Source organism: Priapulus caudatus, unplaced genomic scaffold (assembly GCF_000485595.1).
Source record: "Priapulus caudatus unplaced genomic scaffold, Priapulus_caudatus-5.0.1 Scaffold1046, whole genome shotgun sequence".
NCBI lineage: Eukaryota > Metazoa > Priapulida > Priapulimorpha > Priapulimorphida > Priapulidae > Priapulus > Priapulus caudatus.
In genome coordinates, this window is record NW_014578107.1 from 1 (window position 1) to 13,219 (window position 13,219).

The 13,219-nt window shown below is 42.2% G+C and overlaps 1 protein-coding gene across 1 annotated transcript in view; it reads left to right on the forward strand.

Moving 5' to 3' along the window:
- Positions 1-1,286: 1,286 nt before the first annotated feature.
- Positions 1,287-13,219, forward strand: part of LOC106815121 (WD repeat-containing protein 11-like) — a gene marked incomplete at its 5' end in the record, with an annotated part of 15,066 nt that continues 3,133 nt past the window's right edge. Inside the window, 21 exon segments of the mRNA XM_014819551.1 lie at positions 1,287-1,356; positions 1,949-1,990; positions 2,209-2,362; positions 2,651-2,824; positions 3,313-3,571; positions 4,047-4,224; positions 4,577-4,688; positions 5,056-5,249; positions 5,597-5,927; positions 6,426-6,510; positions 6,663-6,772; positions 7,187-7,371; positions 7,922-8,052; positions 8,518-8,641; positions 8,931-9,037; positions 9,489-9,603; positions 10,117-10,285; positions 10,421-10,592; positions 11,554-11,704; positions 12,126-12,332; positions 12,550-12,716. Of these exon segments, the coding sequence (XP_014675037.1) occupies positions 1,287-1,356; positions 1,949-1,990; positions 2,209-2,362; positions 2,651-2,824; positions 3,313-3,571; positions 4,047-4,224; positions 4,577-4,688; positions 5,056-5,249; positions 5,597-5,927; positions 6,426-6,510; positions 6,663-6,772; positions 7,187-7,371; positions 7,922-8,052; positions 8,518-8,641; positions 8,931-9,037; positions 9,489-9,603; positions 10,117-10,285; positions 10,421-10,592; positions 11,554-11,704; positions 12,126-12,332; positions 12,550-12,716 (3,237 nt within the window).

Below are 13,219 nucleotides of genomic sequence, written 5' to 3' on the forward strand. Positions count from 1 at the left end.
CTGTGCCTCATATGTATAAGAAACCCTGCACTAGCACACACAGCTTCTGTAGAATTTACTTCAGAATACATGGGAATATTATGTCTCAGGCTTTTTAGAAGGCATGTCGTTTATCATGATATGCCACTTGAAGTCAATTAGACACAACATAAGTGACTCCAATACACAGGTTAACTTGATCTGTTCATCGATTGATCTCTCTCTCTCCATCTCTTTCTCTCTCTCTCTCTCTCTCTCTCTCTCTCTCTCTCTCTCTCTCTTAGTCTGTCTCTCTCTTTCTCTCTTTTACTCTGTCTCTCTCTCTATCTCTGTTAGTGTCCACAAGAAGTGGAATCAGTGTATCAGTGTTCAGTGTATCAGTTAAACTATACATTATCTATATATTTGCCTGTCTATTCATCTATTGGTCTATCTATCGGTCTATCTATTTGTCCATCTATCTGTTTATCTATCTATCTATCTATCTATCTATCTATCTATCTATTCATTTATCTATCTGTCTGTCTGTCTTTCTATCCATCTATTCATCCATTACATTTCAATTTGAGGTACATTTGTTTGTTCACAAACGCCTTCTACTTTGTTGCATCACGTCACAACAAATTAAGTATGCTTGTTATCAGTAAGCCTAGAACAATAAACATGGGTTTCCATTGTGTCTTTTTGTCGCGTAAATATCACGTAATTTTGGCTGAACCATGGTATACAGGATAGAGCATTCTCCATTTGTGTACAGGATACGGGATAGGACATGAAATACGGGATAGGGCAATCTCCGTGGGCATTCTCTAGGAGTCGGTGGGCTATGGAATGGGGCATTTTCCATAAGTCCACAGGATATGGGATAGGGTATTCTCTATGAGTCTATGGGATATAGAATGGGGTATTCTCCATGAATCTTTGGGATATGGGATGGGGCACTGTCCACGAGTCTGTGGGATGTGAGATGGGACATTCTCTACAAGTCCACGGGTAGTACTTGCTGTGTAGTTAAAACACATCAAACTATCAGATGCTCATACATTTCCACCTTTCACTGTTGGCTTTCCTTTTTCATGTATACCAAAACCTACCTGTAGCCATAGCCTAAATGTTGATTTGATGAGTCAATGTGTGATTATTTATCTGTGTTTAAAAAAAATCAGGATATATATATATGTCCTGCTAAGATGGCAGAAAGTGTAATTTTTATGCAACATTTAAAAAAATTGTACATATGATTTTGTTAAAGTTAACTTGAGGGTGACACAAGCAATTCAGGTGTATCCATGTCTTTTTTTATTAAGGGGATTTCAAGGTCTGCTAGCCTATGGAAGTGAAAATGTTGTCGTTGTCGTTGAACCAAAGATTGTGCAGGTATGGTATGTCAAAGCAACTTGCTGGATATATGCAATACTTGCAGTAGTTCTATTCGAGATTATGATATGTTACACTGTGTTATGTTATGTTATGTTATGTTGTATTACATTTACATTGTGTTATGGTTTGTGTACAATTAGGAATATAATATGTGTGCGTGTAATTTAACTCTAGCATAAAATTAAAGTGGTTTGGGGATTCATATGGTCTTTAATGGGTGAACATTTGTTTGTTGTTACATTTGTGGTTTATACTGTGCATACAGGTATCATGAAAACCATGGCATTGTTTGTCAGGCATATTTAAGTGTGAAAACACGTCTTTAGCAGTAAATAAACTAACCTGGTGTTTTAATCTTGGTGCTATCAAAAACTACTGATTGTTCAGTGGACTATCATTGATCGTTGTTGTCATTTTGCCATCGATGCATTGCTATTAAGTAAAACACCTCAATTATCGCAATTAACCGATAGTTCGATGCTTGGTTACAGTTACACTCCTATATATAATATTTAACAGTCACTTAGGTAGGCGCACGAGTATAAAATGTGTTTCTAAACCTCTGTGTTTATTATTGCCTCCTCTTTAGGTGATCCAAGCTTTGGAAAAGCACAGAAGCCCTGTTGTAAAGGTAGCATTGCTATGCCTGATATGTCTGTTTGTTTTAGTGTTATGTGGATAGTATTATCTACGAAAAATATTGATTTACCGACGAAGTTTACTTTTAGTCATCTGTCTAAATTCTGGTCTACTTTACGAATCTAGTATCACACCAAAAGCAAAGTTGTGTTATTGTAAATTAAAATGCTGTGACTCAAGTGTAAAAACTGTGCTTGACAATGCGTTCAGGTAAAATGGGCACGGGAAAACTATTGCCATGACATCGCATCGCCTTACACCCTACGGTTAGCATCTGCTGACACTAGCGGTCATATCCTGGTGTGGGATGTTGCTGCTGCTACGACTAGAGCAAGTTTTTCCGATGGTGGGAGACCTATTCAGGGTATGCCAGTAGCAGTCATTGCAACTAAGCTATTATTATGTTCATGTTAAGTAGTAGATCGTCTCTCAAATAAATTAAGATGAATAAATGTTGAGAAATTATTGATTACATCAGCATACAAAGCCATATTACCAGTTTTTACTGTTATAGGCTATAAAACAGTAAATGATCAGAAGCATACACTTGCTATCTTGAGATTCGCGATAATGGAATTGAAACGCGCCCACAAAACTAGCGCATGTAGTTACGTAACGCAATTAATTACTATACATATGCACTTTCTTGTAGATATGGAGTGGCTAAGTCAACAGGACACGTCCCATGATCTGCTGGCTGTGCTGCACCCTCCTTACTCGCTGGTTCTGTGGAACGCCGACACGGGCACTAAAATCTGGAAGAAGACATACACTGAACCACTACTGAGTGTCTCCTTTGATCCATTTGATGCTGCAAACGTCGCGTGTGAGTGTTTGCAGCGAAAAGGCAGAAAGAATTGCAAGATGATGCAACTGTGTAATTGCTTGTTGGTCATCATTGCTAGTCAACTGAAAACATTCCATAAAAATGTCATTATCCTACTCTTAATGCATGTAAGGTTTGTTATTATGCAATGAAAAATGCTCAGAAACTTCAGACAGCCTAGAACATTAACGTCTAGTTTCTGACACTGATGTAGACTTGAATGTTTGATCATCTCCTTAAATGTCTTATCATGTGTGGCATGAAGGTTGTAGTTTTATTTCTTTGTCATTTGTTGGCCCATGTCATGGAACGAAGCCATATTATAGCTACAGGTATCATTGTCTCTTCTGTATATACTAGGCAAATCAATATTTCCTTACGTGTGTATGTCCTGCTTCCTTATCATGATGTAATAGAAGAGATGCAGTGTGATGCTGTCGTGATGTCCTGCATTCTGGACGGTGTTCGAGAGAGACATTTTCTTGCAGTCCTGGGCCAGGATTGCATCCTCCTGGTTGAAGACTTCTCCTGCCACAAGGTGCCATCATCAAATGGCAGGAAATTCTACATCAGCAACAGCAACGCCGGCGTGTCGGGGAGCGCCAGCACGGGCAGCCTCGGTAGCCATGGCAACGGGTCTGCCGGCGGCACGTCCGCGCTGGTGTCGGCGGCCGAGCGCAGAGCCGGTGCTAGACAGATGATACGTAACAAGGTCAAGATGCTGGTCATGCAGGAGGGTAAACACAGGTAAGGGGAGGCTGATGATAAATCCTAGCAGTAATCCTCAACTACTTAGCAACAGTACCTTAATTGCTAACAGTGCATAATACGTTAAGGTTTGTTAAGCTTCCATTAATATTATACTGATTTTATGCTTTTGCCACAATTGGTTACGAAATGTGCTGTTGCGTTGCTTATTGAGAATAGATAGCAATTGGAGGATACCTGATATATGTGAAAAATTAAGTTACTGTATTATATATATTTATATATATTTATTATGTATTATATTTTATATATATATATATATATATATATATAATGTGTGTATATATGACTATAAAACATAAAATAAAATATGTATTAAATAATTAAATAATATAATATAATATAATTAAATATATGTCGAGTTAAATCCACGTTAGCTTTCGTCAGTAGTTCTTCAGAAAGTGACTGTCCTGTTTGCCACGTGAAACACCATTCTCCTTTCTGCCGCGTACAGTAAGATTGAAGATGCAGGAGCCGTGATGCTGACCGATTGCCTACAGCTGGCCTACCACCCCGCGTGGCGACACTGCTTGCTGCTTGTCTACCCACGCGAAGTGCTGCTAGTAGATCTCCACGTGAAGCAGACGGTGGGAATCATCCCAATGGAGAGAACCGGCTCGCCTTTCGTGCAGGTGGGACTTGGCAGGGGCGTGAGGCATCCATCGCACTGTTTTATTCATGCACAGTATTAGTGCGATGATTATGTAGGAATGTGCACTGTAATAGCGCCGTGCTAACACTGTGCACCAGTGCAGAATACCAAGTAAACCAAGTAACCGAAACTATAAAACAGTGCTAAAGATACGTACTAATGCGTCAACTTTAGTGGGATTTCTGCGTGTATTGATGATTAGCTCTACGTCGGTGTCGTAATTTGAATGTGAGCACGTATGCAGCTTTTTCCAATATTTAATGTGTAGCACGTTCGATAGTAATCAAGCTTAGGGATGGTACGGCGGCTGACTGTCAGTGATGGTGTTTCAGGTGTTCCCGTGCCGACAGAGAGACGTTCTTGTGTGCCTGCACGAAAACGGCGCCATAACGGTACGAGTGCGGAAAATTTTTGCCAGTCCCGCGCCGACGCCGAATGAACCAGGTAGTGTTATTTACAGCAATGTCAGGGTGCGCCACATCTGTGAGGTTTTCCACTTGCTTTTATGTGTTAAAAGCAGCAGTTAATGTGTTAGTGTAACTTGTATTATATGTGCCCCATTCCTAGCATAATAAATATTTCCCTAATGAGCATTAGTTTATTAATTAATATAAATTGGCATGTTAAATAATACACCTTTATGTATTTTCGATTGTAACTGTCAGGGATGTATCGATTCACCGATGAATCGCATCGTGAACTACGTATTGTGATACGCATTGCATCGTGACCCTAGCCTATCGTTACGCCTCTAGTAACTGTTGCAAGTAGTGCGAGCCGACGTAATCGCTGCTGTCTCTACTGGTCGCAGGTTCGCCGTACATGCAGATAGGCGAGTCTAACGTCGACGTCGTGTATGAGCTACGCTGTCAGTCCGATCCAATGAGGCTCAGCAAGCAGTCCCGCGTCTTCAGCGTGTCCGCGTGCCCCATCTCGGAGAACAAGTTCGCGCTGTTGCTAGGCGACGGACGCCTGTTGTTGTGGGAGCTGAAGACAGTTGAGCATGTGCGTAACCTTGCTCGAATTGGGTTTCAACTGCCAGTTTGAATCGAGTTCATCGTCAGTATAGATGGGGCATGTTATGTTTTATTGCTAATCTAGGGTGGCTGAATTACTGTAGCACATTTTAAATTTGTAGAAATTTCTTTAAAAAAAGGTGATAACTTGTAGGTTTGTCTGTTTTTGGTGATTTGGTAGTAGTTATAAAATAAGAAATTTGTATCTGTGCAACTTGCAATACTATTTCTTTTTTTGCCATTGTTTGCACCTGTACCTTAGTAGTACCACATGTACGGTAGAGTAAAGCTTGCTAACTGACATATTTTTATCGTAATTGTGATTTCACTACTTAGGCATTCGCTCCGCACGTTTACAACCAACTGCCAATGTCGCCGCTGCACACGCCGGGTCACAGGGGCCCTGTAGATAGCGCCACCTATCCGGCTGATTGGACGTTCCCCTATAAGTGCAACGTGGCTGGGCCACAAGCCACCATTGCCGATATGATCGCTCCATCCAACAACACCGCCGTAGAGGGCAGCACCGGTAGTCGACATGATGTTTGCTTCAAGTTCTTGTTGGTTGGTATGTTATCTGGTGCAGCAAGTCCTGTCACAGTACTGCGCATGTGTCCCCCCTTGACGACAAAGAACTGGAATGTGTACAAGCCACTGCTGGCTGCAGGTAAGCAGTGTCTTCTAGCGTTAGACGTACATACTAACTCTTGATAATATAATTAAAATATGATATGAATAGAAAATTATTACTAATGCTATAGTTTTGAGATAAGATAAATTTTTGAAACTGTTGTGTCAGTAATGGTTTTGGATTTTTGTTTCATTATATACATTATACAATGAAATCTGCTGCAATTTTTTCCAGGACTTTTTGTTATCGTCAAAGAAGCTTAGTTTGCTAAATAACGTTAATAACAATTTAGTGGAAAATAACTTTAGGTTAGATTTAGTAACAAGTAATGCTTTAGTTTACCAAATAAAGATGGATACATTCCCTTTCACCATGACCTGTGTCGAGCAATCACAGGTTTTTCTGTTTCCAAGTTATTTCCAAGAAGCCAATTATGTCGACTAAAATCGACTTGTCACCGCTATTAGATATCAATACATGTCTGTTTTACATTATTGTGTCAGTATTTGTTACTGGGCAGGTGTTGCTTTTCAGGTACAATGTGTGGATCTGTTCAGGTGTTCAACCTGTCTACAGGTACACTATGGAAGGAGTTCAGTATTCACACCTGTGCTATCAGGTCAGTTTTTCACAACCGCTAAACCTTTTTTTTACAGTTTGTTAAATGTAATTGTATTGTGATAGTGTCAGTAAATGTAAATTTAGTAATAATTGTATGTAAGAGATGTGTGCTGTAGAATTTATTCCGCAATTGTATTCTCTATTCCACAGAGGAATTGAATGGGTGAGTTTGACTGGCTTTCTGAGTTACGCCTACCCGACACCAGGTGGAAACAGTGGTCTCATAAAGAATGAACTACTTCTCGTAGACATCAATACAGGTAAGTGTGTATAGTAAAATACGAATCTAACATTAATTTGTAGTAAAATAAATGGTAAAAAGTGTGTCCATAGTAATATACTAATCGGTGGATTTTCGGAAGTTGCTCTGAATACATTAAACATTGAAGTTTCTGATGTCTATTGTTGTTGCAAATTACTACCGACTACACAAATAAAATGATAAAATAACTGAATAAATATGATGTTGAAACAGCAGGAGTTTCCATTATTCTCGTCATGTAGATATTATTCTATGTTCTCGTCATATATATACAGAGGAAACATGAGATGGCCTGCTAACGAAATTAGTTGGAACTTTTTATAGCCTAACTCAGTTTAGTTATACTTCAAAACCTGATTATATCTTCATTATACTGCAATCTGATCCATGTTTGTTGTCTGTGTGTTGTCAGGGCGTACGCGTCTGCTTCGCGGTGACAAGGGTGTGGATGAATCGCCGATGGAGCTGGTGCGCGTCTCCTATCTGAAGCAGTACGTCTGCGTCGTCTTCAAGGACAACCCGATGGAGCTGTGGGATCTACGCAGCTTCACGCTGCTGAGACAGATGCCTCGCAGCTTTCCCGTTATTACTGCCTTGGTATGTGCTGCCATCTGTAGTCACACATCATTAAAAAGGAGAAATTAAAGTGCATGTAGGGGAGGTACATCAGGAGAGGAGAAGGTGGAGTAGGAAGATGAGGAGGAGGAAGAAGAAGAGGGGAGGAGGTAAAGGCATGGAGATAGGAGAAGAGGGGAGATAGATGAGGAGACTATAAGGTGGAATAAGAGGAGGTGGATGAGGAGGTAGAAGAGGAGGGCAAATAAAATATTTATTGCTACTGTTATATTATTATTATTATTATAACTATAAAAAGATAATTGTTTATTGGTCTTCACTTACAAACAATGCATCATTCAATTCGTAATATTAATTGCATTATCAATTCATAAATATTTATTTAATTGTGCATGAGCGTGTGGCCAGCTTTGAAGGGTGATGATATAATGCTGCATGTATGTGCGTGTGTAGGAGTGATCAACCTCAGGCAGCTTTGTGGTAGTGATATAATGCTGTATGTGCGTGTGTAGGAGTGGTCGCCCTCAGCCAGCTTTGTGGTAGTGATATAATGCTGTATGTGCGTGTGTAGGAGTGGTCGCCCTCGGCTAGCGTAAAGAACCTCAAGCGACGGCATGAGTCTCAGGAGAGTGCGGACAGCGTCGGCAGGGAGCAGACGACCGAGCAAGGATCGCCGGCTAGCGCAATGGACGCCGCTAACAGGTAACCTTGGCAGAGGTCACTGTAGGTCGTCATGGAGTTGAGCTGGGTTTGCGCTATCAACTTTCTGTTGAAAAGTTGATGAGTTGATCACATATATCGCGTATCCACATCGCCCTGCGCGCACACTGCGGGTGAAATGTTGATACGTTTGCCGACTCGCGGTCGATAATGTAAATGCTTTGAACATCCGATAGGTTCATAGAGCGTTGAAAAGTTGATCAACTCGTCGACTTTTCGATAGTGTAAACCCAGCTTTAGGCATGTCGTGGAGGTAGTGATAGCTTCATGGCATCACAAGATGTATTATGTTGAAACCTTTGAAACCAGTAGAGTCACTGTGAAACTGTGGTGGGCTGTATCAGGCTTTAGCAAGTTGTGCCAGGCACATATGGTGTTGAATCAGTGTAGCTGTGAGCTGTCAGTGTTTGTGACTATATTACTACTTTTTTATGTCTACACATCTAGACAGGAGGGAAAGCCCCCTGGTGCAGCCAAGGAGCACTTTGTGTTTACCGACAATGATGGACAGCTGTATCATTTTGTGGTGGAAGGGTCAATGGTGAAGGAAGGATCGAAAATACCAGCAGATGTGAGTAGATATATGCATGCATCCCTATAAATACTCATTATTACTTACTTTCTCTATGTAACCTCTTTTGTTAATGTGCCAGTGTTTCAGTGACATTGGTGAATTTTTCAATTGAAAGTTTTACTGTTTAAATTCAATATGTTAATTTCAATGTTATCTGATAAAAAGTGCTGCCGTTTGGGGATACCTAAGAAAAACACTTGCAAAATGACATTAATTGGCTTTAAGCCATGGTCTCGACATTGTTAGCAGACATTGCGACTACATTAACTCTATTTTTATCATCCAGGCCAGCATGGGCAGTATTACCTGCATTGCGTGGAAGGGAGACATGATGGTGCTGGCAGATGTTGATGGAAACCTTAGCATCTGGGACCTAAAGAATCGCATCTCCAGGTATGATTGTGTGTAGAGTAGATAGAAAGAAGAAATACCTGGAAAATATACGTACTCATGCATGCGATTTCTGCCATACCTCCGCGCCTCTCTCTCATGTTCTCTCTCTCTCTCTCATGTTCTCTCTCTCTCTCTCATGTTCTCTCTCTCTCTCTCATGTTCTCTCTCTCTCTCTCTCATGTTCTCTCTCTCTTTTTTATCTCTTTATATCCACCCTCTCTCTATCTCTCTCTCCCCTCTCCCTCTCTTTTTCTCTCCCTCATGCTCATGTATAGAAATGAAGGAGAATTGTGAAATTGTGTTTTCATATAACTATACTCAGTAACGAGGGCTCAAGAAGGTTATTGGCAAACTGGGTGTAACATGACAGCAGCTGCCCAATGTCGTTTCTTTGCGATATGTTTACTTTATATCTTTGCTACTATATCTTTCGATATATCTTTGCTACTAGGGCCATACCTACGGACCGAGGCTGGATCAAGAAGGTCAGGTTTGCTCCTGGAAGGGGCAACATGAAGCTGGTGATTCTCTACAATGATGGTGTCGATGTCTGGGATGCCAAAGACGTAAGCGAACCTTAGCAGCTACATTTTTTCTACATGCTTTATCATTAGCGGTTGTCGCAGGGGATGTAATTTTTAGATGAAAAACACTGAGGGAATTGCGAAGATTTATGAATGATATACAGTACGCAATCTATTATCCGAAACCCTTGGGACCAGACACGTTTCGGAATTCGGAATTTTTCGGATTTCGGAATGGTAGTAGAGTACAGATATACGTACCGTATATCCTGCAACTAGCCAGTACTAAAACCTAAGTTTTTAAGAGGCCAAGTGCTGTACCGGTACAGTACAATATGTATGAGTAATGCTAAACACATTTATATTCGTCGGATCGAATTTTGGCACCAAACGTGAGCTTTGGTGTGCAAACGACCTCCACGAAAAATCTTTCGGTTTTCAGAGCTTTTCGGTTTTTAGGATTTCGGATAATAGATTGTGTACTATATATCTCAAAATTAAGAGACGGTGTTCTGAATGCATCTCCATGTGTGTTTTTCTCTATCTCGCTGCCAGGTGGAGCTAGTGAGCTCGATAAAGACTCCGAAGGACCTGCCGAAGCTGCATGACATAGAATGGGCGGCGTCCGACAGACCCATGCTCTCGTCGGAGGACGGCTGCATCCGCGTACTGGACCTTCTCATGCGCAGCTCCTGCTCACCAATACAACACCATGACACCGTAGGTGAGTACACATACACTAGCCGCCTACCAGCACCGGGCTATACACATCCCAGATAGTCTTTTAGCACCAGTTAAGAAGTTAGTTAAGTTAAGTTAAGTTAAGAGGGAGATGAACAGAGCACCGTTGCCGTTGCAGAGCCGATATTTTCGCCGTATCTGCTGCCGGGCCGCGCGTCGCTCAGCCTCCAGTATCACCTGCAGCATCAGCCGTGGCGCGACGAGTACTCGCTGACGATGACCGACCTCGTCGACACCGCCGAGGAGTTCACGCAGCGCCTCGTCAACGAACAGGTGGACGTTCTAGACAGGTGCGTATGATATGTACAGGCGCGTATGATATGTACAGGCGCGTATGATATGTACAGGTGTTGTGGAATGTACAGGTGCGTATGAAATGTACGGGTGCGTGTGAAATGTACAGGTGCGTATGAAATGTATGGGTGCGTGCGAATGAAATGTACAGGTGCGTGTGAAATGTACGGATGTTGTGAAGTGTACGGGTGCGTATGAAATGTACAGGTGCTCATGAAATGCACAGGTGCGTATGAAATGTACAGGTGCGTATGAAATGTACAGGTGCGTATGAAATGTACAGGTGCGTGTGAAATCGTAACAGGTGCGTATATAATGTACAGGTCGTAAGAAATGTAAGGTGCCGTATGAAATGTAACAGGTGCGTATGAAATGTACACGGTTCGTGTGAAAATGTAGGATGTTGTTAAGTGTACGGGTGCGTATGAAATGTACAAGGTGCGTATGAAATGTAGGCAGGTGCGTATGAAATGCACAGGTGCGTATGAAATGTACAGGTGCGTATGAAATGTACAGGTGCGTATGAAATGTACGGGTGCATCTCGAAATAACACCCCGACAGAGGAAGACAGATATATTTCACGACGGGGATTAATGATAGGTATAAAGAGGAAATGTGCGTTCACAGATAGGTGTGGGCTTATATATATTATATATGTACACCATCGTATATGCACAAGTATGTTTCAAAGCATTGGTTTGTGTTTATAAATGTGCAATTTAAAAAAAAAACATTATTTAGTGCACGTGCATACGTGATGGTTGTCACATGATTCCGCATATTAAAAGTGTATCTGGTGTGTTCAGGAATTGACACTCATGAATAGGCAGCTGTTTCCTTCCTAGCCCGTGATTATGATAATACTCGCATCTATATATTTATCTTGAATGGATCAACGTTCTCAGCTAATTAATACTGGAATGTGGTGTCGATTTATTCCTCGTGCATTGTTGAAGGGATGTGAGAAGCTATCTTCCCAGCTGCCGATTCGGTGTCGCCGAACGCTGCCTGACGGTTGGACGTCTGTTTGGTGATGAATCGGAAATCTATTTTTGGACGGTGGCACTGTATTATCTGCGGGCAGAGAAAGCACGGCCAATGTCCAAGGTATTTCCGTCGGCTTTGTGCCGGGATTTTTTTCTTCCAAACTCCTAACCATTGTCCATTAGGCAGTCCTCATTTGTTTCGCACCGTGTTCTCAATTAGCTCACTTTTTGCAGATACGGTACAGGTGATAACGTATTCAGATGCACATATTCCCGCTGGTGATACAACACAAATGTTAAAGCAACTGATTGCTGCTCCACTCAAAAGTTACCCAATATTCATTACTATCTGTGACCCTTCTGACCGAGGCAACATTGCCCTTAAATACTGTTGCCAGGCTGGTCATCGCATGTAATTTACAGCATTTTTCACGCGCATGCCAAAACAACGACTCCGCATCACTTCATTGCTAAGCATTGCTTTTCAGAACGTACCATCGCTATGCTCATAATCCGTGTGTGTGTGCGTGCTACCGTTGCAGAGCGACAGTTTTGCGAAGCGGCAGCAGGGGCACGGCGATGTGTTTGTGCCGCGAGGTGGCACCACCGTGCACGAGGTGCAGGACCTGGTTGAGTTGGACAACAAGCAGCGCAGCGAGGCGGAGGAGACGGACAAGCTGTGGGAAGCTCTGCGTGGTCCAGCCCTCGACCGCTGCTGGGACATCCTCACAGATGGCGCCACGTTTCAGGTATCGCCACAATCTGGTTACGGACTATAAATAAGGTACCATAAATAATGGTAATATATAAATATTATAATATAATGTATTTATATGTAATATAATATATTATGGGTATGATAATGTTATAATGGTACTATGAATAAGGTGCCACAATGCCACGATGACGACAATTAGAAATTTCGACAAAACGTGAATTAATTCTTACTGCTTGTTCTATGTGCAGAAGAACAACCACGAGCAGCTGGCTCTGCACGAGAGCAAGCGGACGTCGTATGAGCTGACGCAGCAGTGTGTGGAGGAGATGGTACTGCTGGGGCAGGGTGACCGCGCCGTACATATGCTGCTGGAGACGGACGCAGACAGCGAGGCCTACTACGCAGACTGCCTCAGGTAATACAGACGGTTTGTACTACTGTGCAGACTGCCTCAGGTAAGACAGACTGCCTCAGGTAAGACAGACAGTACGTACTACTACGCAGACTGCCTCAGGTAAGACAGACAGTACGTACTACTACGCAGACTGCCTCAGGTAAGACAGACTACGTACTACTACGCAGACTGCCTCAGGTAAGACAGACAGTACGTACTACTACGCAGACTGCCTCAGGTAAGACAGACTGCCTCAGGTAAGACAGATGGTACGTACAACTACGCAGACTGCCTCAGGTAAGACAGACAGTTCGTACTACTACACAGACTGCCTCAGGTAAGACAGACAGTACGTACTACTACGCAGACTGCCTCAGGTAAGACAGACAGTACGTACTACTGTGCAGACTGCCTCAGGTAAGACAGACAGTATGTACTACTACGCAGACTGCCTCAGGTAAGACAGACAGTACGTACTACTGTGCAGACTGCCTCAGGTAAGACAGACAGTACGTACTACTACG